This window comes from Saimiri boliviensis, chromosome 14, assembly GCF_048565385.1.
Source record: "Saimiri boliviensis isolate mSaiBol1 chromosome 14, mSaiBol1.pri, whole genome shotgun sequence".
In the NCBI taxonomy this organism is placed as follows: Eukaryota; Metazoa; Chordata; class Mammalia; order Primates; family Cebidae; genus Saimiri; species Saimiri boliviensis.
Window position 1 is genome coordinate 13,188,404 of NC_133462.1, and position 27,734 is coordinate 13,216,137.

Below are 27,734 nucleotides of genomic sequence, written 5' to 3' on the forward strand. Positions count from 1 at the left end.
TGTCTGTCCTGGGAGCCACAGTCACTTCAGTGTGTGTGAGTTTGTAGCAGGGCAGGAGAGGAGAGAAGGCGGGTGGAAGGGCTGCAGCTGGAGTTGGGACTGTGTGTGTGTGCAAGCCGGGGGGACAGACAGCCTGGTACACTGAAGTCAGGTGCCGGGACCCATGGGGCCTGCTGACTTATGGGGACACCACTGGATGGGAATCCTGCTCTCAGGTGAGTGCCCTGCTTCCTTCAGACGGGGGTGGAGGGGAGTTGTATGCATCTGTTTGTCAGTGATGTGTGTGTATGTATGTAAGTGTGTGTGTGTGTGTGTGTGTGTGTGTGCACGCGTGCGCCCATGCACGCACTTGAGGAAAGAGAGACAGAAGCAGGGGAAAAAATAGAGAGACAGAAATAAGGACAGATGCAGATATAAAGATTAGGGTTGGGCATGGTGGCTCATGCCTGTAATCCCAGCACTTTGGGAGGCCAAGGTGGTCAGATCACTTAAGGCCAGGGGTTCGAGACCAGCCTGGCCAACATGGTCTACTAAAAATACAAAAATTAGCTGGGCTTGGTGACACAGACTTGTAGTCCCAGCTATTTGGGAGGCTGAGGTAGGAGAATTATTTAAACTTTGAACTCGGGAGGCAGAGGTTGCAGTGAGCTGAGATCGCACCACAGCACTCCAGTCTGAATGACACAGCAAGACCCTGTCTCAAAAAAAGAAAGAAAGAAATAGAGGTACAGAAATAAAGACAGATACAAAAGAGATTGACAGAAGGAGACATAAACAGAGACCAGAGAGACACAGATATATGTTTATTTGCCAGTGGGGTGGGTGTGTGTGGTGCAGAGAAAGAGAGAGAGAAAGATGGAGTCAGAGCCACAGAACCAGAGACCAAGAGAGAAAGAGAGTTAGGGAAATACAGGGAGAGAAAGGTACACAGAAAGTCAGAAAAAGGGTGAAAAAGTAACTTTAGAAATGACACCAAGGACGGGCGCGGTGGCTCAAGCCTGTAATCCCAGCACTTTGGGAGGCCGAGGCGGGTGGATCTCGAGGTCGAGAGATCCTGGTCAACATGGTGAAACCCCGTCTCTACTAAAAATACAAAAAATTAGCTGGGCATGGTGGCACGTGCCTGTAATCCCAGCTACTCAGGAGGCTGAGGCAGAAGAATTGCCTGAACCCAGGAGGCGGAGGTTGTGGTGAGCCGAGATCGCGCCATTGCACTCCAGCCTGGGTAACAAGAGCGAAACTCCGTCTCAAAAAAAAAAAAAAAAAAAAAAAAAAAGAAGATATGACACCAGTGGGTGCTGGGTGTGGTGGCTCACATCTGTAATCCCAGCACTTGGGGAGGCTCAGGCAGGTGAATCATGAGGTCAGGAGTTCAAGACCAGCCTGGCCAAGATGGTGAAACCCCTTCTCTACTAAAAATACAAAAATTAGCTGGGGGTGGTGGCAGGTGCTTGTAATCCCAGCTACTCAGGAGGCCAAGGCAGAGAATCACTTGAACCTGGAAGGTGGAAGCTGCGGTGAGCCGAGATCATGCCACTGCTTTCCAGCCTGGACGACAGAGCAAGACTGACTCTCTCTCTCTCTCTCTCTCTCTCTCTCTCTCTCTCTCACACACACACACACACACACACACACACACACACACGAAAGGAAATGATACAGTGAGAAAAACAGAGAGGGGCAGAAAGGAGAGAGAGGGAGACAGAAAACAAAGAGACAGGGAGAGAACTGTGTAAAGACACAGACAGAATGAGATGAGGAGAGATGAGGAGAGAACTGGAGCATCACAGAGACAGACAAGCAGACGGCGGTGAGACAGGAGGAGGGAGGCTGCGGCTGTGCAGCCAGGAGCGGCCAGGTCCATGGATCAGGATGGATGTGAAATTTCTGCCTCAAAGGCGTCTGAGACAAAAGGCAGAAACTAGAATATTTTGATGAAAACAGTATTTTGGAAGTGAAGACCTGATTTTGCGACAACTCATGTGCAGAGGTGAGGGCTCAGCCCAGTCCTGCTCTGTGTCTCGGGAAGCAGCTTCTCCTTCTCTGGGCCTACGCTTCCTGACTGACCCTGGAAGGCTGCAGGAACTCTGTCATCCTGGGGGGCTGAGAGTTATCAGCCACATCCACAGGTGTCTCTGTAAGTGTTGCCTCTTCCTGGTGGGACAGAAGGCAGGACCCTGCGAGAAGCAAGCCAGAGGGAAAGGGCCAGGGCAGGGGTTCCACAGAGGGAGGCTTCTTGTCTCGGGTGGGCATGATGAGACTCCCATCAGTGCTTTTGCTCATCTCATGCCACTTATCCTTTCAACACTTCAGTGAGGCTGGAACTGTTACTACCTCCATTTTTCAAATGGGGAAACTGAGGTTCAGATAGGGAACATCACTTGCCCAAATAAATGGCAAAGATGGGATTCAAACCCAGGTGGTCAGGCTCTGAGCCTGTGGACCTAACCTCTAATAGCATTTGAGGCAGAGAAACCACAGACACAAGAACCTGTCATCAAGACCACCGCCATCATCATCATCGTCATCATGGTGGTTGAATATTTGCTATGAACTGTTTTAAGCATGTCACATCCAATGTCTCATTCAGACCTCACAACCACCAGATGAACTAAGTTCTACTGTTCTCACCATTTTGCAGTTGAAGAAACAGGCTCACAAATTCTCTTACCCATGATAGTAGGGCTAGTGACAGAGTTTGTATTTGTTCCTAAGAGCTCGTGCCCTTATTCACTGACTGGCAGGTAATGGGAGTGTTTGGGCCACATTGGGGCCCTTTCAAGAGTGCAGAGGGGCATGGTGTCCCGTCTGTGTTAAGTGGGCTCATGGGAGAGACATGATCAGTTGCATGTGAGCACAGCTGCTGAGGTTGGGCCCTGGCACAGTCTCTCTCTCTCTCTCTCTCTCTTTTTTTTTTTTTTTTTTGAGACAAGGTCTAGCTAGCTCTGTCACCCAGGCTGGAGTGCAGTGGCATGATCTTGGCTTACTGCAACCTCCCCCTCTTGGGTTCAAGCGATTCTCATGCCTCAGCCTCCCAAGTAGCTAAGATTACAGGCACACATCACCACGCCCAGCTAATGTTTGTATTTTTGTAGACGCAGAGGTTTCACCATGTTGGCCAGGATGGTCTCAAACCCATGGCCTCAAGTGATCCACCCACCTCAGCCTCCCAAAGTGTCCGGATTACAAGCATGATCCACCGTGCTAGATCCCATAGTCTCTTGCAGCCCCCGTAATGGTGTGCAGAATGATCAAATGGAAAACTAGGAACTAGTTCTTTGGTTTGCATTATTATTATTTTTTGAGATGGGATCTTGCTCTGTTGTCCAGGCTGGTCTCAAATTCCTTAGCCCAAGTGATTCTCCCACTTCAGCCTCCAAAGAACTGAGATTACAGGCATGAGCCATCACACCCGGCTGAAAACTAGAAGCTTCTGCTATCTTGTTCCTCTTTTCTCCCCACGCAAGGTAAATCTTGCCTGACGGCAAGTCTGAAGAAGTGACAAAAGTCAATATTTCACACCAAGATCACAGTAGAAGTACCTGTGAATCGAGGGTTGGGTCTGTGGCCACTTCTGGGCTGAGAGGGGGAATTACAGCGTTGAGAGCAGTCTTCAGGCCCTGGCAGGCCAGGTGCAAGTTCAGCTTCTGCCACTGACAATAGACTTACTGTCAGTGAGTGACGTCACCTCTCTGAGCATCAGTTTCCCTCTATGTGGAATGGGGAGGCCATCTTGTGTCTCCAGTAGAGGCCACATCACTGGAGAGAACACCATGACTATTAGGGGGCCCAGTTAATGTTTGCCAATATTCATTACCACCCCCACAACAACCCTAGGATGCAGGTGACAGTTTCCCATTTTACAGCTGAGGAGACTGAGGCTCAGAGAGGACAAAAACATGCTGCAGCTGGGCGTGGCGGCTCACGCCTGTAACCCAGCACTTTGGGAGGCTGAGGAGGCGGATCACTTGAGGTCAGGAGTCGGAGACCAGCCTGGCCAACTTGGTGAAAATGCATCTCTACTAATACAAAAATTATCTGGGTGTGGTGGCCTGTGCCTGTAATCCCAGCTACTCAGGAGGAGGCTGAGGCTGGAGAATCCCTTGAACCTGGGAGGTGGAGGTTGTGGTGAGCTGAGATTGTGCCACTGCATTCCAGCCTGGGCAACAGAGCCAGACTCTGCCTCAAAAAACAAAAACAAAAACACACACACAAATAGAAACCAGACAAACAAACATGACGCAAGTCACGTAGCTGGTAAGTAGCGAGTAGGACTCAAGTCTCTATGGGTGGGATGCCAGCTCTTTGACCTCAGAATTCCTTCTGCTTCTGAAGACCCTAACCGGGCACCCCCCAACACACCTCTCCCTCCCCGAATGTCTCCTCTCTCTCCTTCTAGCCTCGCTTTGGACCATATGGAGTCCTCCAGCTGCAGCTCAGTTCACCTTCAATGCCGACCCACGTGACGCCACACAAAGTGAGAAGGATGTTGTTCTATCCGTGTCTGGGACCCCCAGGACACCCCAGACTCATGGCAGATCCAGAGGTGTGGGCCCTGAAAACAAGACAGCCATTCTGATCTCTGCCTTATGGAGATCCACCATCTGGGCCTCATACCCAAAGTCCCAAGAGGACGAATCTGATTGGCTCAGCCAGGGTGTGGCAACGACTGGTTCAGCCATCTATGCCAGGGGTGGGGAGGTAAAGGGGGAGGGCTGTGGCTGTTATGGCTGGGGTGGGCAAAGTTAGCTAAAAAGTGGGCAGGGGTTCTGGGTGCAGGTCCTTACACCTGTCATTCCAGCACTTTGGGAGGCTGAGGTGGGTGGATTACTTGAACTCAGGAGTTTGTGACCCACCTGGGCAATATAGGGAGACCCCATGTCTAAAAAAAAAAATCGCCAAATATGGTAGTGCACACCTGTAGTCCCAGCTATTGGGAGGCTGAGGTAGGAGGATCGCTTGAGCCCATGAGGTCAAGGTTGCCGTGAGCTGTGATTGCACCACTGCCCTCCAGCCTGGGTGACAGAGTGAAACTCTGTTTCAATAAAGAAAGAGTGGGTAGGGGCCCTTGCCAGCACCCATGTGGCAAGCTTGATTGTTGTTGCAGCTGACACTGAATGACTCCTTGTCAGGTCCCAGACCCTCTGACTCACTTGCACAATGGCTTTCAATGGGGCTTGGAGAGGGGAAGTAACTTGCCCTAGATGACACCTACGATAAGCACTAGATCCAGCACTTAAGCCCAGGCAGCCAACTCCAGTGTGTCTTCTGGCAATTCCAATTTAGTCCTGTTTCTCTGGGTCCCTCTGTAACTATGTCTTGTTTGTTCTTCCTCTACCCGTGTCTCTGCCTCTGTCTCTGTCTCTTGTTTTCAGGACTGGCCAAGCCCACCATTGAGGTCAACTCAGGCACTGCCATAGAGCAGACGGAAATGGTGACCTTCTATTGCAACACCAGAGATGTCAACATTACCATCCACTGGTTTTCCAACAACCTCCCCATCATGTTCCATGAGCGTATGCAGCTGTCCAAGGATGGCAAGACCCTCACCATCCTCATTGTCCAGCGGGAGGACTCAGGGACTTACCAATGTGAAGCTCGAGATGCCTTTTGGAGTGAGAGCAGCGACCCCACCTTCCTGGATGTGAATTGTGAGTCCCTTTCCATTCTTTCTAGTCCCTCACCGACATTCATTTCCTTAGTGCCTCATTCAGTCTCTCAATACCACCCAGATGTGGACTTGTCTACCTTTGAACTTCAGACATGTAACTGTTTGACATCTCTACCTGGATTCTACCGGAAACCTCCAACTTAATGTGTCTAAAAATTGAGCTCCTAAACCTCAGACGTTTGATCCAAAACCTTGCCCGGATAGGGGTGAGCAGAGCATTAGCTGGCTCACTTTATTTATTCATTCATTCATTCCTTCATTCGAGACAAGATCTCGCTCTGTTGTCCAGGCTGGAGTGCAGTGGTGCAGACACAGCTCAATACAGACTCCACCTCCTGGGCTCAAGTGATCCTCCTGAGCAGTGAGCCTCCTGAGTAGGTGGGACTACAGGCATGAGCCATTGCAACTGGCTAATTTTTAAATTTTTTGTAGAGATGGCATCTTGCTATGCTGCCCTGACTGGTCTTAAACTCTTTGCTCCAAGCAATCCTCTTGCCTCAGCCTCCCACAGTGCTGGGATTACAGGTGTGAGCTACCATATCCAGTCAGTTGGCATACTTCAGATGTGTCTTTCAATCTTGCTTTACCCCAAGATGAGGCTGACATTTCATCTCCATCTGACTGCTGTCCCTCCTTTGTAATGGATATAGGCTTTGAGTGTGGAGGAAGGAAATATAGTATTTATTGATCCACTAAAGATCTTCGTAAGACACTTGTTGCTGATGTTATTGTTACTGCTGTAATTGTTCCTGTCCTCTCAGATGGTCCTGACCCTGTTGAAATCAAATTGGAGTCTGGTGTTGCCAGTGGGGAGGCGGTTGAGGTGATGGAGGGCTCCAACATGACCTTCTCGGTGGAAACAAAGTCTCATCCACCCCCTTCCTACATGTGGTTTCTACCTGACTCCTCCAATCTGTCTCCCACCACGAGAACATTCACCATCCATGCTGTGTCCAGAGAACATGAGGGCCTGTACAGGTGCTTGGTGTCCAACGTTGCCACCCACCTGTCCCGCCTGGGTACTCTGAAGGTCCAAGTCCTTGGTGAGTCTCCTTTGCTGGTTCCTCTCCTTCGTTCTTCTGAGAGTCAGACAGTGGCCACGTCAGAAGAATCTAGGGGCCTTTGGATACTGTGTGAGGGAGTAATTTCTGCATGGTATTGAGTTGCATGCAAGATATTTGTGCTGTGTTCTAGAGACAGGGTCAAGGATTGCCAAAGATTTTTGAAGGAATCTTGAACTCTTAAAGAGCCACTGAGCTACTCTAATGCCCCAGAGTTTGAGGAGAACCCAGGGGGATTTCCAATGTAGCTGGTGGCTGAGCAGGGTTCCACCTGCAAGGAAGGCTGGGCACACTGGCCCCTGGCTTGGAACATCCTGCACAAGACCCTGGTGGCTCTCTAGGGGGTGCCCACGATTTGATTCTCTGGAGGTGGGGAGGTTAACTGTCTACATTTAAAAACACTAACACAACACTCACACACTCCATACACACACAGATAATCCCACATGCACAGCACACTCACATACAATACACAGAGTAAACATAACTCATACCTTTCAATACCACATACACTTACAATGTAATACCACAGACATACAGCACACACTCACACAAAACATACACACATATAGCATGCACACAACAGAGGTGTACAACTCACTCATCACAAAGTACATAACACATCAGACATACAACGCATACACACAAACCCACAACACACATACACACAAATCCACAACACATACAAAATGCTCACACATATTCATAACACATATACAACACACACTCACACAAAACATACACACATATAGCATGCACACATCAAAGGTGTTCAACTCACAAAGTACATAACATATCATACAACACACACACACAAACCCACAGCACATACACACAAACCCACAATGCATACACACAATATGCTCACACACATACAACACACGACATACAAAATACAGACACACATATCTCACATATATCTACCAACAAACAAGATCACAGATACATGACACAGTCACATAAAATATATATACACTTCATATGCACCAGTGGACACACACAACACATCACAGACACTCAGCACCCACTAAACATTACAACCATCCAACATCACAGACACTCAAGATGTACAACATGAAAAACAATCACATACCATACATTCAACATCCTTAACACATATATACAACAGAAACACAATGCACACACAAAATGCATACACATACCACATGCAGCAGAGACACAGAGCATATATACACAACACAAATATGTAACACAATCGATACCACAGACACAGAATACAAACTCATATACAAAAAATATATACATATAACATGCTCACAAAGTGCATGAGTACCACATATATACTTCATATTCAACACAGACACCCAATACACGCGAGAGATGCAAAACACACAAACACCACACACTATGCACACAACCCATTGCATATTCACATAATAATCACACAACACACATTCATCCACAAAAGACATATATGTACCCCACACACCAGTCATATGCAAATCACACGCACGCACACACACACACACACACACACACACACCTGGAAAAACCTTGTGGGCCCCACATAGGCAGGAGATGGGGGAAATTTCCCTGAACTTGATCCTGTATCTCCCTGTGTTTCCAGAAACACTGACCACACCTCAAGTCATGTCTTCAAGCCCAAACCTTGTGGAGAATGCCAGGTCTGTGGCCCTGACCTGCCAAACTGACCATGAGAGGGTGAATGTCCAGTGGTTCCTGAGTGGCCAGCCCCTCCTGCCCAGTGAGCACCTGGAGCTATCAGCTGACAACAGGACCCTGACCATCCATGGCCTCCGGCGGAACGACACAGGGCCCTATGCCTGTGAGGTCTGGAACTGGGGCAGCCAGGCACGGAGTGAGCCCCTTGAGCTGACCATCAACTGTGAGTCACCTGGGGCCTGTACCTTTCCCTTCTTCCTGCCTCTCTAAGTTCTTCCTTCCAGTAGTTCATGTCATGATTATTGAGCTCCTGTTCTGTGTCAGGCATGAATCTGGGCACTGGACAAAGCCAACTGCCTGCCCTCAGGGCGCTTATGTTCTAGTGTAGAAGACAGACCATAAACAGAGAAGTAGGTAATAAGGTTTAGCGACAGCACCAGATTTAGGCTTTCACACAGTCTCACTGGCCCTTGTCTATAGGGAGGCAAACATAGAATCAGGAGGAGGAAAAGTGAGAGAAGGAGTTATATTTGTCTGAATCCTTGGAGAAGTAGACCCCAAGATGGGATTAACAGGATTATTCATGCAAGGGTTTTACTAGGGGAAATGTGCCTGTGAGGATAACTAGGGAGGCAGCTGTAAGAAGGCTGGGAGAGCCATCAGACTGGGAGACTGAGATGCAAATGTGACCCCAAATGACAGGGAGAGGGACAGAGACTTGAATGGACGCACCTGGATAACCATGCAGTTGAAGGAACACCCATCAAGGCTGCTGGGACCTTCCATGTCTCCCAGGAAGGGGCCTGCCTTAGTTTCCTGGCTATACCCAGGTACTGACAGGGTGCAGCCTGTGGGAGGACTGGGAGCGGATTTGGGGGCACAGCACTTGGGCCCTTGGTCAGTTACATTTCTGCCATTGGAGGTCTTTGAAGAGCTTCTCCTGGTGGCCACAATTGCCGGGCGAAAGATAATGGGGTGAACCAGAGTGGCAACTGTCAGGTGATGTGAAATGGGTGCATTGTGAATGTATTTTGAATATGCTGCTGACTGATATTAGGTGAAAGAGAAAGAAAGGAGTTGAGAATGACTCTAAGGTTTATTGCCTGATCCACTGAAAGGATGTAGGAGTCATGAACCAAGATGGAGAAGACTAGGGGAGAAGAGGTTTCTGCAGGGAATGGGGGAGTGTACTTTTGTACATGCGAAGTAGCAGGGAACACAGAGGTAGGGGTTATTAAGTACATGTCTTTACTCCTCTTTCCCCTTCTCTGTTGCTCTCTCCTCTTTCCTTCTCAATTCAGTCATTAAACCAAAAATATTTATTTTGTGCTGTCTCTGTGCTAAGCAACATGTTGGGCATCTGATACTTGCCATGATTTTCAGCTCTCACAGCCTGCTGGGGATGGGGAGGTCACTAAGCAGGCAAATAAAACACAGCATGATAAATGGGGCCTCGGGAGACAAAGGGAGGGTCTGGAGAGCCCAAAGGAAGCCTCCATTTGGGGGATGTTGCAAAGGGTCATCATGAGCAGGAATGTCCACCGTGAGAGCTGAAGGATGAGTAGGAGTAGGCTGGTTAGAGCAGAGTCAGGGAAGAGCATTCCAGGCAGCGGGAAGAGTATGCAATGGCTTCAAGGGAGTAGAGAGTGTAACAGGGATAGAATCTCTGAGTGACATTTAACTCCTGAATGAGAGCAGGAGGGCTGGGGAGGTGGTGGGGCTAGAGGGGTCTGTAAGAGTCAAATTGTAAATGGCCTCATCAGCCATAGGCTTTGTCCCAAGGGCACCGGGGAGTCACAGAGGGTTCTGAACACTGGAGGGATAGTGACAATTTAGTACATAGGAAGACTTTTCTGCCTGCTGTGTGGAGGATGAACCTGGGATGGGGAGACCAGGAGGGGCTGGGATGCAGGTGAGGGATCTATGTGGCCATAGGGTTAGAATGAGGAGAAATGAACAGGTTCAAAGGATGTTTAGGAGGCAGCAGAGATAGGGTATTCCTCTCCTCCTAGAATGTCTCGATTAGCGACCTTTTGCATCTTTTCCAGTATTTTACATTAATTTAAATAAAGTATGATTCTCAAACTCTTTTAGGTTTTAAAAAAAAAATAGAGACAAGGTCTCACTATTTTGCCTAGGCTGGTGTTGAGCTCATCCTGAGCTCAGGCAATCTCCCTGCCTGACCCTCCCAAAGTGCTGGGATTACAGGCGTGAACCATAGCCCCAGGCCCAAACTCTTATAATTTATATGAGAAATCCAACAGCTCCTTTCATTTGTTTCCTTCTTGTATGTGGTAGAAGAGAAAAGTGACAATGATCCCCTCTGACGTTACAAATAAAATTTATACCATTGAGAATACACAGTACTAGAAGTTAGAAGTTAGGGACTATGTGCACAGGACACAGCAACAATTTCTATTCTCTTTCTTTTCTTTCTTTCTTTCTTTCTTTTTTTTTTTTTTGAGACAGTCTCACTCTATCACCTAGGCTGGAGTGCAACGGTGCAATCTTGGCTTACTGCACCTTTGGCCTCCCAGGTTCAAGCTATTCTTAGCCACCTGAGTAGCTGTGATTACAAGTATGTGCCACCACACCCAGCTAATTTTATTTTTCTTTTTTCAGTAGAGATGGGACTCACCATGTTGACCAGGCTTAAACTCCTGGCCTCAGGAGTTCCACCCTGACATCCACCTACCTCGGCCTCCCAGAGTGCTGGGATTACAGGTGTGAGCTACTGTGCTTGGCTGAGCAGCAATTTTTGATGCCTGTGTCACTTAGAATACTTATTTAAATTCACTTTTGCAAAGGCAGAGTTTTTGGCTTTTTTTGTTTTTGTTCTGATCTCCACTCCCAGTGTTGTGGAGCACACTCTGCTTGTCAGACAGCTTAGGGGGAAAACGGAGCATGTTCTCTTTATCTTACTGAGATTTCAAGGTGAAAGTGAGTGGGGCAGAATGGGATGACTCACCAATGGGGGCCAGGGTGCCTCATGTTTGGCTTTGCACACAGATGGTCCTGACCGAGTGAACATCACCAAGGAGTCAGCGTCTCAGGTGGTCAGCACCATCAAGGCAGAGCTGAACTCCAGCCTGACCCTGCGGTGTTGGGCCGAGTCCAGGCCAAGCGCTGAGTATCGTTGGACTCTTGAACACTCCACCGGCGAGCACACGGGGGAGCAGCTGTTCATCAGGGCTCTGACCTGGGAACACGACGGCATCTACAACTGCACAGCGTCCAACCCGCTCACCGGCCTCGCCAGCTCCGCTTCTGTCCTAGTCAAGGTGGTAGGTGAGTCTCTCAGGGTTGCCTTCTCCTGGGACCCAAGGGGCCTTTCCTGAGGCTGGTCCTGGCCACCTAGTCTATCCCCACCGAGGGCTGGAGTATGGCAGTCTCCACACTGCCCGAACAGGTTCTCACTCCACAGCTGTTGAATCCCAACCTCTCATGCTCAGGGGAACACAGAAATCCACTTGCTGCTGTGTTCCCTGGAAAACTCTCCAGGCTGTTCTAAGCCTCAGTTTGCTTGCCTGTAAATTGGGCCTGTGATGTGTTTTAGTCCGTTTTCATACTGCTGATAAAGACATGCCCAAGACTGGGTAATGTATAAAGAAAAAGAGGTTTAATGGACTGACAGTTCCACGTGGCTGGGAAGGCCACACAACCATGGCGGAAGGTGAAAGGCGTATCTCACATGGTGGCAGACAAGTGAAAGGGGAAATCCTTTATAAAATTATCAGATCTCGTGAGACTTATTCACTACCATGAGAACAGTATGGGGGAACGGCCCCCATGATTCACTTATCTTCCATTGGGCTCCGCCTAAAACACATGGGAATTATGGAAGCTGCAATTCAAGATGAGATTTGGGTGGGGACAAAGCCAAACCATATTGTGATGCCTATCTTTCAGAGTTGTTTAGAAGGATGATGAGTCAGGGACATACCCAGGAAGGGAAGCACTGAGCTATATGGGGAATCAGAAATGATGTTAATAACAACTGGGCATGACTGGCAGGGAGTCCCTGTATCTCTATCTTCAGTTTAGTTTTTTTTTTTTTTTTTTTTTTGAGACGGAGTCTCACTTGTTGCCAGCCTGGAGTACAATGGTGTGATCTCGGCTCACTGCAACCTCTGCCTCCTGGGTTCAAGCAATTCTCCTGCCTCAGCCTCCCAAGTAGCGGGACTACAGGTGCTTGCCACTACACCCAGCAAATTTTTTTTATTTTTAGTAGAGACAGAGTTTCACCATGTTGGCCAGGATGGTCTTGATCTCCTGACCTCGTGATCCATCCGCCTTGGCCTCCCAAAGTGCTGGGATTACAGGCATGAGCCATGGCACCCAGCCTGTCTTCAGTTCTTGAGAAGGCAATAGTGTCACAGTTCGCAAGGGTTCACATCCTTCTCCAATGCTTATTAGCTGTGTGACCTTGGGCAAGTTACTTACCCTCTCTGGGCCTCTGACTTATTATCTGTAAAACATAATACTTCTGCTTGTTTCTTAGGGTTGTTGAAGATGGGTTAACATTTGTGAAGTTCTTAGGACAGTGCCTGGCATATTGTGTTTGTTAAACAACCAAAATTATTCCTTTTTTTTTTTTTTTTTTTTGAGACGGTCTCACTCTGTCACCCAGGCTGGAGTGCAGTGGCACGATCATGGGTCACTGAAGCCTCAACCTCCCATCCTCAAGTCTACTCCCATCTCAGCCTCCTGAGTAGCTGGAACTACAGGTGTGTGCCACCACACACAGCTAATTTTTTATTTTTATTTTTTGTAGAGATGGGGCCTCCCTATGTTGCACAGGCTGGTCTCAAACTCCTGGGCTCAAGTAATCCTCCCACTTCGGCCTCCCAAAGTGCTGAGATTACAGGCTTGAGCCACCATGCCCAGCCTAAAATAATGATAATAAATCAATACATCATTATCATTATTTATTGAACTCATGCCACATGTCTGAATCCAACTTTCTCATATATAACATCAACAAACACTTCTCGGGTACTTTCTGTTAGCCAGTTTTGAGGTGAGCCTGTTGGTTTATTCATTGTACAGGAAGGGAAACAGACCTTGAGACTCAAATCCTGTCATCGGGGTTTGAAACCAGGTCCTCAAGTTGTTCACTAAGCCTAGGACACCATTTATATCAACTTCCAAATTACCTCATTTAATGTTCAGAACAATCTTGTGATCTTGTTAAGACCATTTGATAGGACAGATGGAGCAATGGAGGCTCAGGGGAGGAAGCAGTAAGTACAGCTGATGCTCATGGGGATATTGTAGGATTTGAATGAGATAATCTATGAAGGGCTCTTGGTGCTGTAGCTTGCTGGATAGCAGCTTTTATCATTGTCATCATCATCATCATCATCATTTGTCAAGCATCTGCCATGTATCAGGCACTGTGCTGGTAGTTTTATACATGATCTCATTAATCCCTTAAAAAGTGTAGAGGCGGCCGGGCGCAGTGGCTCAAGCCTGTAATCCCAGCACTTTGGGAGGCCGAGGCGGATGCATCATGAGGTCAAGGGATCGAGACCATTCTGGTCAACATGGCGAAACCCCGTCGCTACTAAAAATACAAAAAATTAGCTGGGCATGGTGGCGCATGCCTGTAATCCCAGCTACTCAGGCGGCTGAGGCAGGAGAATTGCCTGAACCCAGGAGGCGGAGGTTGCAGTGAGCCGAGATCATGCCATTGCACTCCAGCCTGGGTAACAAGAGTGAAACTCCATCTCAAAAAAAAAAAAAAGGTGTAGAGGCTGGGCACAGTGGCTTGCGCCTGTAATCCCAGCACTTTGGAAGGGTGAAGCCAGTGGATCACATAAGGTCAGGAGTTCAAGACCAGCCTGGCAACATGGTGAAACCCTGTCTCTAAAAATTAGCCAGGTGTGGTGGTGGGCACCTGTAATCACACTACTTGGGAAGCTGATACAAAAGAATGGCTTGGGAGGCAGCAAGGCTGCAATGGTTTCAGAGAAGGCAGAAGTTGCGGTGAGCCAAGATCGTGCCTCAAAAAAAATTTTTTTTAAGTCTATAAAGTTTGGAATTCTTATCCTTGCTCAACATATAAAGAAATGGAGATGTGGCTAGGCACTGTGGATCATGCCTGTCATCCCAGCAGTTTGGGAGGCCAAGGCGGGCGGATCACCTGAGGTCAGGAGTTCAAGACCAGCTTGGCCAACATCGTAAAACCCAGTCTCTACTAAAAATACAACAGCAAAATTAGCCTGATGTGGCAGTGCATGCCTGTAATTCCCGCTACTTGGGAGGCTGAAGCACAATTGCTTGAACCGGTGGGTGGAGGTTGCAGTGAGCCAAGACTGTGCTTCCACTCCAGCCTGGGTGACAGAGTGAGACTCCATCTCAAAAGAAAGAAAGAAACAAAAGAAATGAAAGAAAGAAAGAGAGAAAGAGAGAGAAAGAAAGGAAGAAAGAAAGGAGGAGGGAAGGAAGGAAGGAAGGAGAGAGAGAAAGAAAAGAAAGGAACGGAGGGAGGGAGAAAGAGGAAAGAAAGAAAGAAGAAAAAGAGGGAGGAAGGGAGGGAGGGAGGGAGAGAAAGGAAGGAAGGGAGATGCAGAAATAAAACTAAGAAGCCCTGAAGCATCCTAAGAAGTTCCCTCCTGCCCCTCCAAAGCAGAACTCCTTCCTCACACTCCTCACTCTTGTGGCTGTGTCCTTAATTCCAGTGGCTGGATTTCACCCTTTTGAGAAAGGTTCAGGCAAAAGTGAGATGGGCAAACAGCAGGCCAATATTAATGAACGCAATGGCCATTTATTAATCACCTACTATGTACCAGGTGTTAACATTCATGATTTCATCTCATCTTTGCAAATATTCTGTGCTATTTACAGATGAAAAAATGAGACTCACAAATGAATTCACTTGTCCAGGATCACACAGCCCCAGTGAGTCAAGGGGCTCTGAGTAAAAGCCAGGTTTCTGGTTGCCAAAGCTCTTTTCTCTGGTCTGTGCCTCCTATCTGGGAGGGGTGAAAGGCAAAGCCATATTTGATCCATTATCCTAACTGGCGTCATTATCATGGCCAATACTTACTGATCATTTTCCATGATTCCAAACAAACACTATATATATAGATCATGAATACGTATATGTTTAATCTTTCCATAAAACCCTATTACGCATATTGTTCCCATTTTACAAAAGAGACAACTGAAGCATAGAGAGGTTAAGTAACATGCTCAAAGTCACAGAGCTGAAATTTGGACCCAGAAACTAGATATTTCAGTTTATAAATAACGCTCTTAATACCACTGACTGAGGCCGGGCGCGGTGGCTCATGCCTGTAATCCCAGCACTTTGGAAAGCCGAGGTGGGCAGATCACTTGAGGTCAGGAGTTCCAGACCAGCCTGGGTAACATGGTGAAACCCTGTCTCTACCAAAGAATACAAAAAATTAGCCTGACATGGTGGTGAGTGCCTGTAGTCCCAGCTACTCGGAGAGGCTGAGGTGGGACGATCGCTTGAACCTGGGGCAAGAGGTTGCAGAGAGCCGAGGTTGCACCACTCCAGTCTGGGTGACAGAGCGAGACCCTGTCTCAGAAAAAAAAAAAAAAGAAAAATCAAAAACAAAAAATCACAATCTTCTGCCTCCCGAAGACTGGAAAACAAGTGCTCACAAAATGTCAGCAGAGAAAAAGCTGCGAGATTGGGAATGGGCTGGGGGCAGGGATGAGGGTGTGTCAGGCCTGGGTCTTGATTCTCTCTCCTTGCCCAGGTCCCCAGTCCTCCTCCCTGTCCTCAGGGGCCATCGCTGGTATTGTCATCGGGATCCTGGCTGTCATTGCTCTGGCCACAGAAATGGTCTATTTTCTCTACATCAGAAACGCCAGACGGTAATATAGAAACACTAGGAGGGGAATGGGGGCGTGGCCAACAGGGGGCGCGCCTGCCGGGCTTGTTGCTGACCATGGTGCTGAGTCGTGTCTGGCACCTGGGGAATTCAGAGGGTTGTGGGCATTGTGCAAGAATGGACATAGAATATGGGCGGAACCTGTGGAGATGGGTAAGGACTAGAGGCACAGAAAAATGAGGGCTTTGGGGTTTCAGGCCCTCAAGGAAAACAACAGATGACCCCATTCATGAGACTTCACAACCCACCCCTAAGGAGGAGCACCCTACAGAGCCCAGTTCCAGTAAGTGACTCTATGGCTGATGCCCGGGGCAGGGGTGAGGGCTGGGGAAGAGGCTAGTGCAGGGGGCTCCCAGCTTTGCCACCAGGTCACTGTATGATCAGGGCAAACCCTGTCTACTCTAAGCCCTGTGTTCCCATCTGGAATATGGATGAGATTGGAGTCAAGCCCTCTGATGGGTTCTGCCTGTTCCAACAGTCATGGCAAAAGCAGGACACCATGCTGAAATTCTCTCTCAATCTCAGAAAACATTGTTAATTGATTGTTGTACACAGAGCGAATCAATGACAACACTCCTTCCTGCTGAATCCAAATCCAGTCTCATAACGTATCTCAACATAGTGCCTCGAGCGCCTTCTACTGATGGGTTAGAGTTGACCAAAGACAAAATGATACATATTTGCCACCTCTGCATCTGGGATTCTGGAAGGATAAGACTTGTGATATGGAAGGTTTTCTAGAAACTGTTCAATCCAGCCCCATTTAACAGAGAGGAAAACCAAGGCCATGAGGGATGAAGGGCTAAAACCCAGGCTACAGAGGACCCAATGTCAAAACTGGGACTAAAACTTGGATTTCCCCCCTCATCTGTGTCACCATACAGCCTTCCTAACCCAGAACCCGATTTCCAGGACATTCCCAGGACAGGCTCACTGGAAATGTGACAGGGAGTGCTGGGAAGGAAGATTTCTGCACTTCCTTCCTGGGGACAGGGGTCCCAGAAAAACAGCCCCTTGTCCCGTTATCTCTTTCTGACTCCAGCTCCTGACTGAGATTCACTTTTCCTAGAAAGCCTGAGGCCTGAGTACTGCAACATGTCCCAGCTCCAGGGATGGAGCAGAGATGAAAAGGTGAGTTATGCTGCAGAGGGATCTTCCTTGGTCCCCCGACCAGGCTGCTATAGTCCTACCTCTTAGAGTGGGAGCTGGCATGATCTCTTGAGAAAGCCCAGTGCCAGGTCAAGTCTCTCTGCATCTCCTTCCCTGAATTCTCTGAGGATCTGAAGACCCTCCTGGGTTTTTTCATCTGTTCTCGTCGTCTTCTTACTCTTTGACATGATAATCCCTAGCTTTGAGCCCCCTGGAAATCACAAGGGCTATAGCTGCCTCTGAGACCAAAGCTATTTCTGAGAATCTCTTGGGGTAGCCCCTATTCCAAGCCCTATGACCTCTCTGCAATTTGTCTTTCCCCAGATGCAACCACCGGACCCTCCGGAGAAGACGTATGAGGTACACTGCCCCTTCTGGGTTTGGTTAAAGAATCTATAGAGGAAATACAATCTGAGTTTATATGTGACAATCCTGAGAGATCATCTTGTCTAAACCTTTCATTGCACATCACAGGGCCAGGGATGGGAAGAGAGTAGCCTAGGGCCTCACAGGGAGCTGGGTCAGATGCCAAGACCCTGGGTCCTCTTTTGTTCCTTCCACCTCCAGGGCTAGGAATTGGATTGCCAATGAGGTGGTACTGGAACAGCACATGCTGGGGTAAAAAGGAGGCTGGGAGTAGGAGTTGCAGAGCCAGCTGGAAAAAGGAGAGTCCTGGGCCAGGGACAGAGCCTGTGTTCTAACTCTGCTTCCACCTCTGATTCTCTACAAGAACCTGAACAGATTCCTTCCACTCTCTGGGTCTCTGAAGACTGTAAGTTGGTACATTCCTGACAATCTGTGTTTGCGGGCCCTACCTGATTTCTCTGCTTACTTGCAGACACAGCTGCCTTCAGAAAGCCCTGGAGGCAATTCTTTCAGCCCCTGGAAGCCACCACCCAAAGCTCTGACGCCCCCACTCAGATTGCTCTCTACTCACCCAAAGAGTAACATGGAGTCAATCTATGAGGTATGTTTATGCCACATTGAGTCTTTGGGCAGGTAGAAATCTATCACCAATCTGCTTTTTCTTCCCTACTAAAGAGTCTGTAGGATGAACTATAAAAAACAATTCTCTTTGAAAAAAATCTCAATTCCATCCGATCCATTTCCATCTTGCCATTTTCTACTTAGTTTTACTTCATTCCTTTCCAGTGCACTCCATTTTATTGCATTCCATGTTTCACTCTATCCATTTCCCTTCGATCCATTTAGCTTTATTCAGTTTCTGTATTTCTGTATCACTTCACTCTGCCATTTTCTTTCCATTCTACTCTATTTCCGCCCATCCCATCTCTTCCCATTCACTCTGCTCCATTACAGGTCTTTTCTTTTCTCTCCTTCCTTCCTTTTCATTGTCTTCTTCCTTTTTCTTTCTCTTTCTTTTTCTTTCCCCCTCCCCTTCCCTCCCCTCCCCTCCCTCCCTCCCTCCCTTCCTTCCTTCCTTCTATTTTTTGAGACAGGGTCTTCCTCCGTCATCCACGCTGGAGTGCAGTGGCTCAATCTCTGATCACTGCAACCTTCACCTTCCAGTTCAAGGGATTCTCCTACTTCAGCCTACCAAGTAGCTGGAACTACAGGCAACAGCCATCAAGCCCAGCTAATTTTTGTATTTTTTGGTAGAGACAGGGTTTCACCATGTTGGCCAGGCTGTTCTCAAACTTCTGACCTCAACTGATCTGCCCACCTTGGCCTCCCAAAGTGCTGGGATTACAGGAGTGAAGCCACTGTGCCTGGCTTATTCCATGCCTTTTCATTCCATCCCACTCAATTCTGTTTAATCCCATTACACTCCTTTCCATCTCTTTCTTACTTCATTCCTTTTCATTCTTTTCCATTTCTATTACTTTTATCCATTTTTTCTTTTAATTCCTTTCAATTCATTTATTTTACATTCCATTACACTCTATTTTATTCCAGCTTCTCAATTTCCATCCCACCATTTTATTTAATTTCCATTCTTATTCATCCCATCCCATTGCATTCCTCTTATTTCCATCCATATATTTAATCCATTTCATCCATTCTATTTCCTACCTCTCCATTCCTTCCTAGTCAATGTCCCTATTTACATTCATTTCCATTTGATTGGTTTTCATTTCATTCCACTGCATGCCAGCTTTTACTGTTTCTTTTCCATTCACTTTTTTCCCCATTCCCTTTTTTCTTTTTCATTCACTTTCTCTTCTCCATCCCTTCCCCTTTCATTCAGTTCTATTTCACTGTTTTCCATTCCCTTCTCTCTGTGGTCTTCATTTCCTTTCCTTTTCATTTCTTTCCAATCCATTCCACTCTATTCTATTCCATTCAATTCTACTCCATGTTTTTTCAGTTCTGTCCTCTCCCTTCATGCCCTTTATGGCACTCCATTCCCTTGTCTTTATTACTTGCCTTTTCAAGCTTCCCATTTAAGTTCTTTTCAAGTCATTCCATCTCACTCCTTTTCTTTTCTTTTTTTTAATTTCATTTTAGGTTTTGGGGTACATGTGAAGAACATGCAAGACTGTTGCATAGGTACACACTCCTTTTCATTTCTTTCCAGTCTTTTGCATTTCCTATGCTTCATGACATTGATTTCTGTTTCATTATTTTATATTCCATGGCATTCCATTCCACCTCTTTTCTGTTTTTTTAAATTGTTTATTTTTATTCTTTAATGTTATACTTTCCTTCTACTATATTACTTTTCTGTCATTTCCTTTCCATTTCTTTCCCCTCATTACCTCTCCTTCCCACTCCATTTTATTTTATTTATTTCCACTACAATTTTCCTTTTCATTCAATTTCTTTCCCTTGCATTTCTTTGGAAATCATGCCATTTTATTTTACTCCATTCTCTGCCTTTAATTTTTATTGTATTCCTTTTTGTTCTACTCAATTTCCCTCCATTCCATTTATGCCTTTGCCATCTTTCAGTTGTATTCTTTTTTTTTTTTTTTTTTTTTTTTTTGAGATGGAGTTTCACTCTTGTTACCCAGGCTTGAGTGCAATGGTGCGATCTCAGCTCACTGCAACCTTCACCTCCTGGGTTCAGGCAATTCTCCTGCCTCAGCCTCCCGAGTAGCTGGGATTACAGGCACACGCCACCATGCCCAGCTAATTTTTTGTATTTTTAGTAGAGACGGGGTTTCACCATGTTGACCAGGATGGTCTCGATCTCTTGACCTTGTGATCCACCCGCCTCGGCCTCCCAAAGTGCTGGGATTACAGGCGTGAGCCACCGCGCCCGGCTCAGTTGTATTCCTAAACAGTCTATTCCTTTTCATTTGTTTCCTTTCCTTTGCAAGCTTTCATTTTATTCATATTTACTTCCCCACATTTTTCCCATGGGAGATTTGAAGCAGTTTATATACAACACTACAAAATGGTGTTAAGTTAGAAATAGAAATTACAATAACAATGTTTTTAACAATAGCAAGAAGTCAAGATATGGGTAAAAACTAAAAATATATGCAAGGCTTACATGATATCTACCCCTATATCTCTTATGTGTTTCTAAGCTTCCTGGTAACAATAAAACAGAGAGGTATGGCTAGTTACATCATTCACAAAGAAGAAAACTGGGCCAGGCACGAATGCCTGTAATCTCAGCACTTTGGGAGGTGGAGATGAGCAGATCAGGAGTTTGAGACCAGCCTGGCCAACATGGTGAAACCCCGTCTCTACTAAAAATGCAAAATTTAGCTGGGCATGGTGGCAGGGACCTGTAATCCCAGCTGCTCAGGAGGCTAAGGCAGGAGAATCACTTGAACGTAGGAGGTAGAGGTTGTAGTGAGCTGAGATTCAGCCACTGCACTCCATCCTGGGCAATGGAGTAAGACCCTGTCTCAAAAAGGAAAAAAAAAGAAAAGAAAAGAGAAAAGGAAAGGAAAGGAGGAAGCAAGGAAGGAAGGAAGAAAGGAAGGAAGGAAGGAAAAAGAAGAAAGAAAGAGGGAGGGAGGGAGGGAGAGAGAAAGGGAGGAGAGGAGAGGAGAGGGAAGGGGAGGGGAGGGGAGGGAGGGGAGGGGAGGGGAGTGGGGAGGAGGAGGAGGAGGAGGAGGAGGAGGAGGAGGAGGAGGAGGAGGAGGAGGAGGAGGAGGAGGAGACGACTATTAGTTCATCGAGGCATAAGCAAAGATTCCGAAAACAAGTTCAGAGCAGTCAGGCAATGGCTCCATAGTTCTAAGGACTAGTAGAATTACTTTACAGAATTCAAGTGATCACAACCCTGTCATCAGGACTAGCCAGATTACCCCATTTCCAAGAATGGACTTTAAATAATTCTATATTCTGAGCAAGTCAGTGACCAGTCAGAGTTTATCCAGAGAAGTAATAAGGGAGAGGCCAGAACAGGGGCTGAAATCCATGTCCTACTGACAGAGTGAGTTTAGAAAAGAAAAAGTTTAGGAACAGAGAACTCCAATATTTTAGTGTCTAACAGATTTTGAATAGAAGGATAAATGGGTTCCTTGTTGTTCCAGAGGGCAGATAAATTACCATGGAGGATAAGTAAGAGAAGAGTAGATTTTAGCCTGACAGATGAACTATTCTTGAAAAATGTGAATATCCTATATACCTTTTAATTTTTTTGAGACAAGGTATTGCTCTTTCGCCCAGGTTGTGTGCAGTAGTGCCATCATGGCCAATGGCAGCCTCAGATTCCTGGGCTCAAGCGATCATCCCACCTTGGTCTTCCAGAGTGCTGGGATTACAGATATGAGCCACTGCACCTGGCTGAATGTCTCATACAGTAATGTCTTAGTCAAGAATTTTTAATGTTAAGGAAGTTAAACCTTTGGAATATAGTTCAAATGGGGGTTAACTGAGAGAACACTGAGAGATATGAGATAACTCAATTTCAGAAATTACTCCTGGGCCTCTTGGGGACTCGAATGCTATCGAGAAGCTGTTTCTCTCTTATTATGAAGTTTCTCATTTTCACTAATCTATGAATTCATTTCATTCTTCTCAATCCAGATTGAATTCCTATGTAAGTCTCCTGGTCATTACTTCTCTATAACTTCAGATTATATATAGTATCTTCTGCTGCACTTTAAGCATTTCTAGGTTAAATTCTCCATAGGAGAGTCAAGTTGGTTCAGGCCATGGTATAGATCACATTTAGGTTGGTCAGCTCTCTAATCAGCTTTGAACTGATAAAAACTTAGCCACCTAGTCCCTCTCTTCACCAGTATCTGGGTAGGGGAGCCATGTTTGTTCCCTATTATTAGTAGGGCAAAAGGTCTTCCCAGAAATCCCACCCAGTAAGCTTCCTCTTATATCTCATTAGCCAGAATAAGGTCATACGGTGCTCCTTGTTGTAACAGAGGCTGAGAAAGTGAAATATTAACATTCCCAGTCTCTTCAGTAGAAACAAGCAAGGGAAGTGGTGTGGGGAAGAGCATTAGGTAAGTTAACAGTCTCTGCTACATTACCGAGGGATTAAAAGGAGCAAGCCATGCAAACAGTATGAAGGGATACATTCCAAGAAAGGCAGCAGGAAGAAAGGCCCTGAAGTGGGTGTAGAGTTGTCAGTTGCCGTGTAATAAATTACCACAGACTTTGCAGCTTAAAACAACATTTATTTATTATCTCACAGTTTCTGTGGGTCAGGAGTTCAGGCATTGCTTAGACAGGTCTTCTGCAAAGCTATATAATCAAGATGTCAGTCAAAGCTCAGGTCTTATCTGAGGCTCAAATGGTGATGGATTTACTTCCAAGCTCACATGGTTATTAGCAGCATTCAGTTCCTTGCAGACTGTCATAATGAGAGCCTCAGTTTCTTAATGATAGCCAGAGGTCATCCTCAGTTCTTTGCCATGTGGCCCTTTCCATAGGCAGTGCATAATATTGCATCTTGCTTCTTCAAAGCCAAGACAGAAGTCATAAACTTATGTAATAGCATCACATACATGCAATCATGTCTATCTTGCCACCTTTGCCATATTCTGTTGATTAGATGCAAGTCACAGGTCTTGCCCTCAAGGGGAAGAGATTACATAAGGGAATGAATACCTGGAGGGAGGGATTATGAGGAACATTTTAGAGTCTGTTTACCACAATGGGGACATAAATGAGTCATACCAGGAACAGAGAGGTGCCAGTGTGACTAAAGTGTGATGAGAAGGGAGGATCTTTGGAATTTCCAAAGAAAGGAAAGTGCCAGGCTGTTTGGTCTCCAGACTACAGTGGGAGGGTCCACCCAGCAAATGGAGCTCATGTTTTGTTTTTGTTTAACAGGAGCTTGTGAATCCAGAGCCCAACACTTACGCCCAAATCAATCCCTCGGTCTAATGGAAGCAGAGATCTTTTCTCCAGGAGTCCTAGAGAAACCACGCTTGGTCATATATTTAATGACATTTATTAAGTGTAATTTTTTTTTTTTTTGAGACAGAGTTTCGCTATTGTTACCCAGGCTGGAGTGCAATGGCACGATCTCGGCTCGCCGCAACCTCTGCCTCCTGGGCTCAGGCAATTCTCCTGCCTCAGCCTCCTAAGTAGCTGGGATTACAGGCACATACCACCATGCCCAGCTAGCTTTTTGTATTTTTAGTAGAGACGGGGTTTCACCATGTTGACCAGGATGGTCTCGATCTCTCGACCTCGTGATCCACCCGCCTCAGCCTCCCAAAGTGCTGGGATTACAGGCTTGAGCCACCGCGCCTGGCTCTATTAAGTGTATATTATAACTCAGTCATTCTCTGTCATCTCTGTAGACCTTGTAGATGTTCTACTGCAATGAGTTGGTCAGGCCCTGGCTCCCACAGAGTCTTAGATCTTGACTCATATATATATTTTTTTCCCAAAGAAATAGTAACAGGGTAAAAATGACAGCGTTCAGATCTAGAATTAGAGGGCCAAGGTTTGAGACTCATCAGCTTAGGATACCATAGTCGTAGGTTGAGGATGAGCAAACACCATTGGTGGACACTGATTCCAGGGAGAAGAGTGAGTCTGAGTCAGCCAGAGAGGAGCAGAGGACAAAGGAAGGGGTCAAAGAAGAAATGGCTTTTCAAATCATGGTAGAGGATAAAGATAAGGAGCCCTTAAGAAATTGAGAACTCTTAATAACAGGAGAAAACATGTAGTGAAGTGAGGGACTGAGGCTCCTGAGGAGAGGCAGGCATGAAATGCTTAGAATCCTGAGAAGTGCAGGGGTGGAGAGAGTCAGAATGAGATTTTCTGAAGGTAAAGAAAGTGAGGAGACAAGGATATCTCCATGGTTTCTTGCCAGGACAACTGGATGATTGGCAGGTCACTTTCTAAGCAACTTTGGGATAAGGAGAGAAATGAAGAATTAGCTTCATGTCAAGAATTTAGACGTCTCAAGAATCAGTTGGAGAATCAAGTAGGCAATTGTTCATAAAAGTCTAGATAGCTGATGGCTAGAGATACACATGTGAGCGTTGTCAGTGGGATTTAAAGTTACAGGGCTGGAAGAGCTCCCACAGAAATAAATTGCCCTCTTAAAACAAATTACCCAGATTTAGATATTCTGTTATAGGCAACAGAAAGTTCTGTTTACTTATTTTTAATGAAGGGCAATTTACTTCTTACAGTTATGAAGGCTTGGAAGTCAAGGTCAAGGGGTGGCATATGGTAAGAGCCTTCTTGCTGGTGGGGACTCTCTGTAGAGTCCTGAAGTGGTGCAGGGAATCACATGCCAAGGGGACTGAGTGTGCTAACATGTTAGCTCAGGTTTCTCTTCCTTTTTTTAATGAAGCTACCAGTTCCACTCCCATGATAACCCATTAATCCATTAGTCCATGAATGGATTAATCCATTCATGAGGGCAAAGCCCTCCTGAGCCAATCACCTCTTAATATTGCCCCCATCTCTCAATATTACCACATAGAGGATTACGTTTCAACATGAGTTTTGGAGGAGACAAATATTCAAACCACAGCACATGAAAAATCCCCCAGCAATGATGTGTGACAACATGTGTGAAGCACTGCCATCGAGGGAAGGTCACCTAAACCTGGGTGTACACAGTTTTTGTAGAGGGTCAGCCACTGAAGTTACAGACTCCTAGAAGCAAAGCAGATGTTCCCCTATAAATCACATTATTAGTATAAACCATCTGGACACACTGGTACAGCAGGGCTCAAGCCTCAGGCATGCAAAAGTACTCTTACCAGATAAAACGTTATGAGAGCTCAGTTCCCAGAGCTGCCCAAAGGTTAGTCAGGAAAACAGGACTTTCATGGGAACTTACAGGGTTTGAGCAACCTAGGCCTGTAATGTCAACCCCAAGGAGAGTGGATGAAAATAAGGCAAAGGAACAGACTGCCAGCTGATTCCTGGGTCACACCAATATTTACAGGAGGGATCAAGCAAAGGAGACAGAAAAGGACTGATAACGCAGAGGAAGAACCAACATAGTAAACTCCCGGAAACAGAGTTTTTAGAATGGGTCGTTGCTATCTTTGGAGATGAATGGCTATGATGATGATGATAATGTTAATTCAGATTTTAAAAATTAATCATTAGATGTGATACAAGAGACCAGAGTTATAATCTGAAGGCTTGCACTAAGTAGCACCAGAGACACCTGCCTATTTGAAACCTGGGAACTTTCCTCTTCCCTGTCAAGGAATGTCCCTCTCCCCTGACATCCTAGAGACAGATCATGCCCTTCTACCCTCTAGTGACTCTTATTTTTGTCTTCCAGTATTTAAATAGATTCATAACCTTCTTGCTCTTCACTGTATCTTGAGCCCTTACCCAATTCCTGGCCAATAAACAGGATCTTAATACGGAACTTTGGTCTCAGCTCTTCCCCAGAGAGTTGATAGATAAATCTTTAGGCTAGATGGGCATCTTTCTAGAATGTTCCTGAGTGGTAATTCTTTTTTTTTTTTTTTTTTTTGAGACACAATCTGGCTCTGTCGCTGAGGCTGGAGTGCAGCAGCATGATCTCAGTTCACAGCAACCTCTGCCTCTGGGGCTCAAGCGATCCTTCCTGCCTCAGCCTCCTGAGTAGCTGGGACTACAGGCTTGTGAAACCATGGCCAGCTAATTTTTATATTTTTTGTAGAGACAGGGTTTCACCATGTTGCCTAGGCTGGTCTTGAACTCCTGGGCTCAAATGACCCTCCTGCCTTGGCTTCCCAAAGTGCTGGGATTATAGGCAAGAGCCACTGCCCGGAAGTAGTAACTCTTCTAAAGTCCCTGTAATATTCAGGTTAAGTCAGGATGTATGGTTTCCTGGAAATAAACATTACCACCTTGTTCATTTTGAAAGAAAAAAAAAAAAAGACCAAACAGAAGACAGATAGACAAAGTCAGTTTTAAATTACATAGTACTTAAGTTGTATTTTCTGAATATATATATATATATATATATATATTTTTTTTTTTTTCCTGAGATGGAGTCTTACTCTGTTGCCCAGGCTGGAGTGCAGTGGGGCAATCTTGGCTCATTGCAGCCTCTGCATCTCAGGGTCCAGTGATTCTCCTACCTCAGACTCTCAAGTAGCTGGGATTACAGGTGGCACACAACCATGCCTGGCTAATTTTTGTATTTTTTTTTAGTACAGACAGGGTTTCGCCATGTTGCCCAGGCTGGTCTCAAACTCTTGACCTTGTGATCTGCCCATCTCGGCCTTCCAAAGTGCTGGGATTACAGGCGTGAGCCACTATACCCAGCCCATTTTCTGAATATCTTAAAAAATTAACACAAAAATAAGTGAAGTGAAAAAAGAAAGATGAGCTAACACTCAAACCATCCCATTGTTATTTTATCATATTTGTAATTGCAGATCAATCTGCGAGATTTTATATTTTTACAACACAACTAGCAACATGGCATTTCTATTTGTCCATTTTCTCTCTCTCAGTAAGGTTTTGAGGGTTTCTTCAGATGACTTGTATCTATCTTACTAAATTTATTTATAAGGCTTTTGCTTGCTTTTTTGTGAATAAATATGAACTTTTTCTGTCTTGTTTGCAAACTTAGTTTTGCTTGCATGTAGAGGAAAGATACTGATGTGCAGACAAGGGGCAACCTAAGGTAAAAGTTAAGAGCATGGACTAGAGTTCAACTTCTTGGTCTCAAATCCCAACTCTATCCTAACAATATACTCTAGGGTAAGTTACTTATCTCTGGGCTTCAGTTTTATCTTCCATAAAATGTAAACAACAGTGTCATCTCACAAGAGTTGTGTTGAGGACTACATGAGTAAATATATATATAGATGTATCTTACAAGACTGCTTAGCACAGAGTTTCACATGAAGGTTTGTTATTATTAGCATAGAGTGTTACATAAATGTTTATTATTGCTTGTTTCACATTTAATTACTTTCAAACTCTCCTTGATGTTCATTGCTTCTAGTTAACTCTCTAAGGTCTGCTAATAAC

General features: G+C 45.9%; 2 protein-coding genes across 6 annotated transcripts in view; one reads left to right on the top strand and one right to left on the bottom strand.

Moving 5' to 3' along the window:
* On the top strand, window positions 1–26,217 carry CEACAM20 (CEA cell adhesion molecule 20). The gene is made up of 12 exons (XM_003940225.4): window positions 1–215; window positions 4,400–4,546; window positions 5,376–5,651; window positions 6,433–6,714; window positions 8,321–8,599; window positions 11,386–11,664; window positions 16,110–16,227; window positions 16,442–16,527; window positions 17,314–17,375; window positions 17,718–17,753; window positions 18,232–18,360; window positions 23,610–26,217. Exons 1-12 carry the CDS (start codon window positions 164–166, stop codon window positions 23,661–23,663), a joined length of 1,800 nt encoding a protein of 599 aa, XP_003940274.1. The 5' UTR covers window positions 1–163; the 3' UTR covers window positions 23,664–26,217.
* The window catches only part of IGSF23 (immunoglobulin superfamily member 23), a 71,070-nt gene that overhangs the window by 40,441 nt on the left and 2,895 nt on the right, over window positions 1–27,734 (bottom strand). The window lies entirely within an intron of this gene.

Excerpts from the sequence above, each read along its gene's own strand:
- CEACAM20 (XM_003940225.4), top strand. The coding sequence starts at position 164 with ATGGGGCCTGCTGACTTATGGGGACACCACTGGATGGGAATCCTGCTC. Across the intron at positions 8,600-11,385 it reads CCTTGAGCTGACCATCAACT|ATGGTCCTGACCGAGTGAAC; the intron begins GTGAGTCACCTG and ends CTTTGCACACAG. Across the intron at positions 11,665-16,109 it reads TGTCCTAGTCAAGGTGGTAG|GTCCCCAGTCCTCCTCCCTG; the intron begins GTGAGTCTCTCA and ends CTCCTTGCCCAG.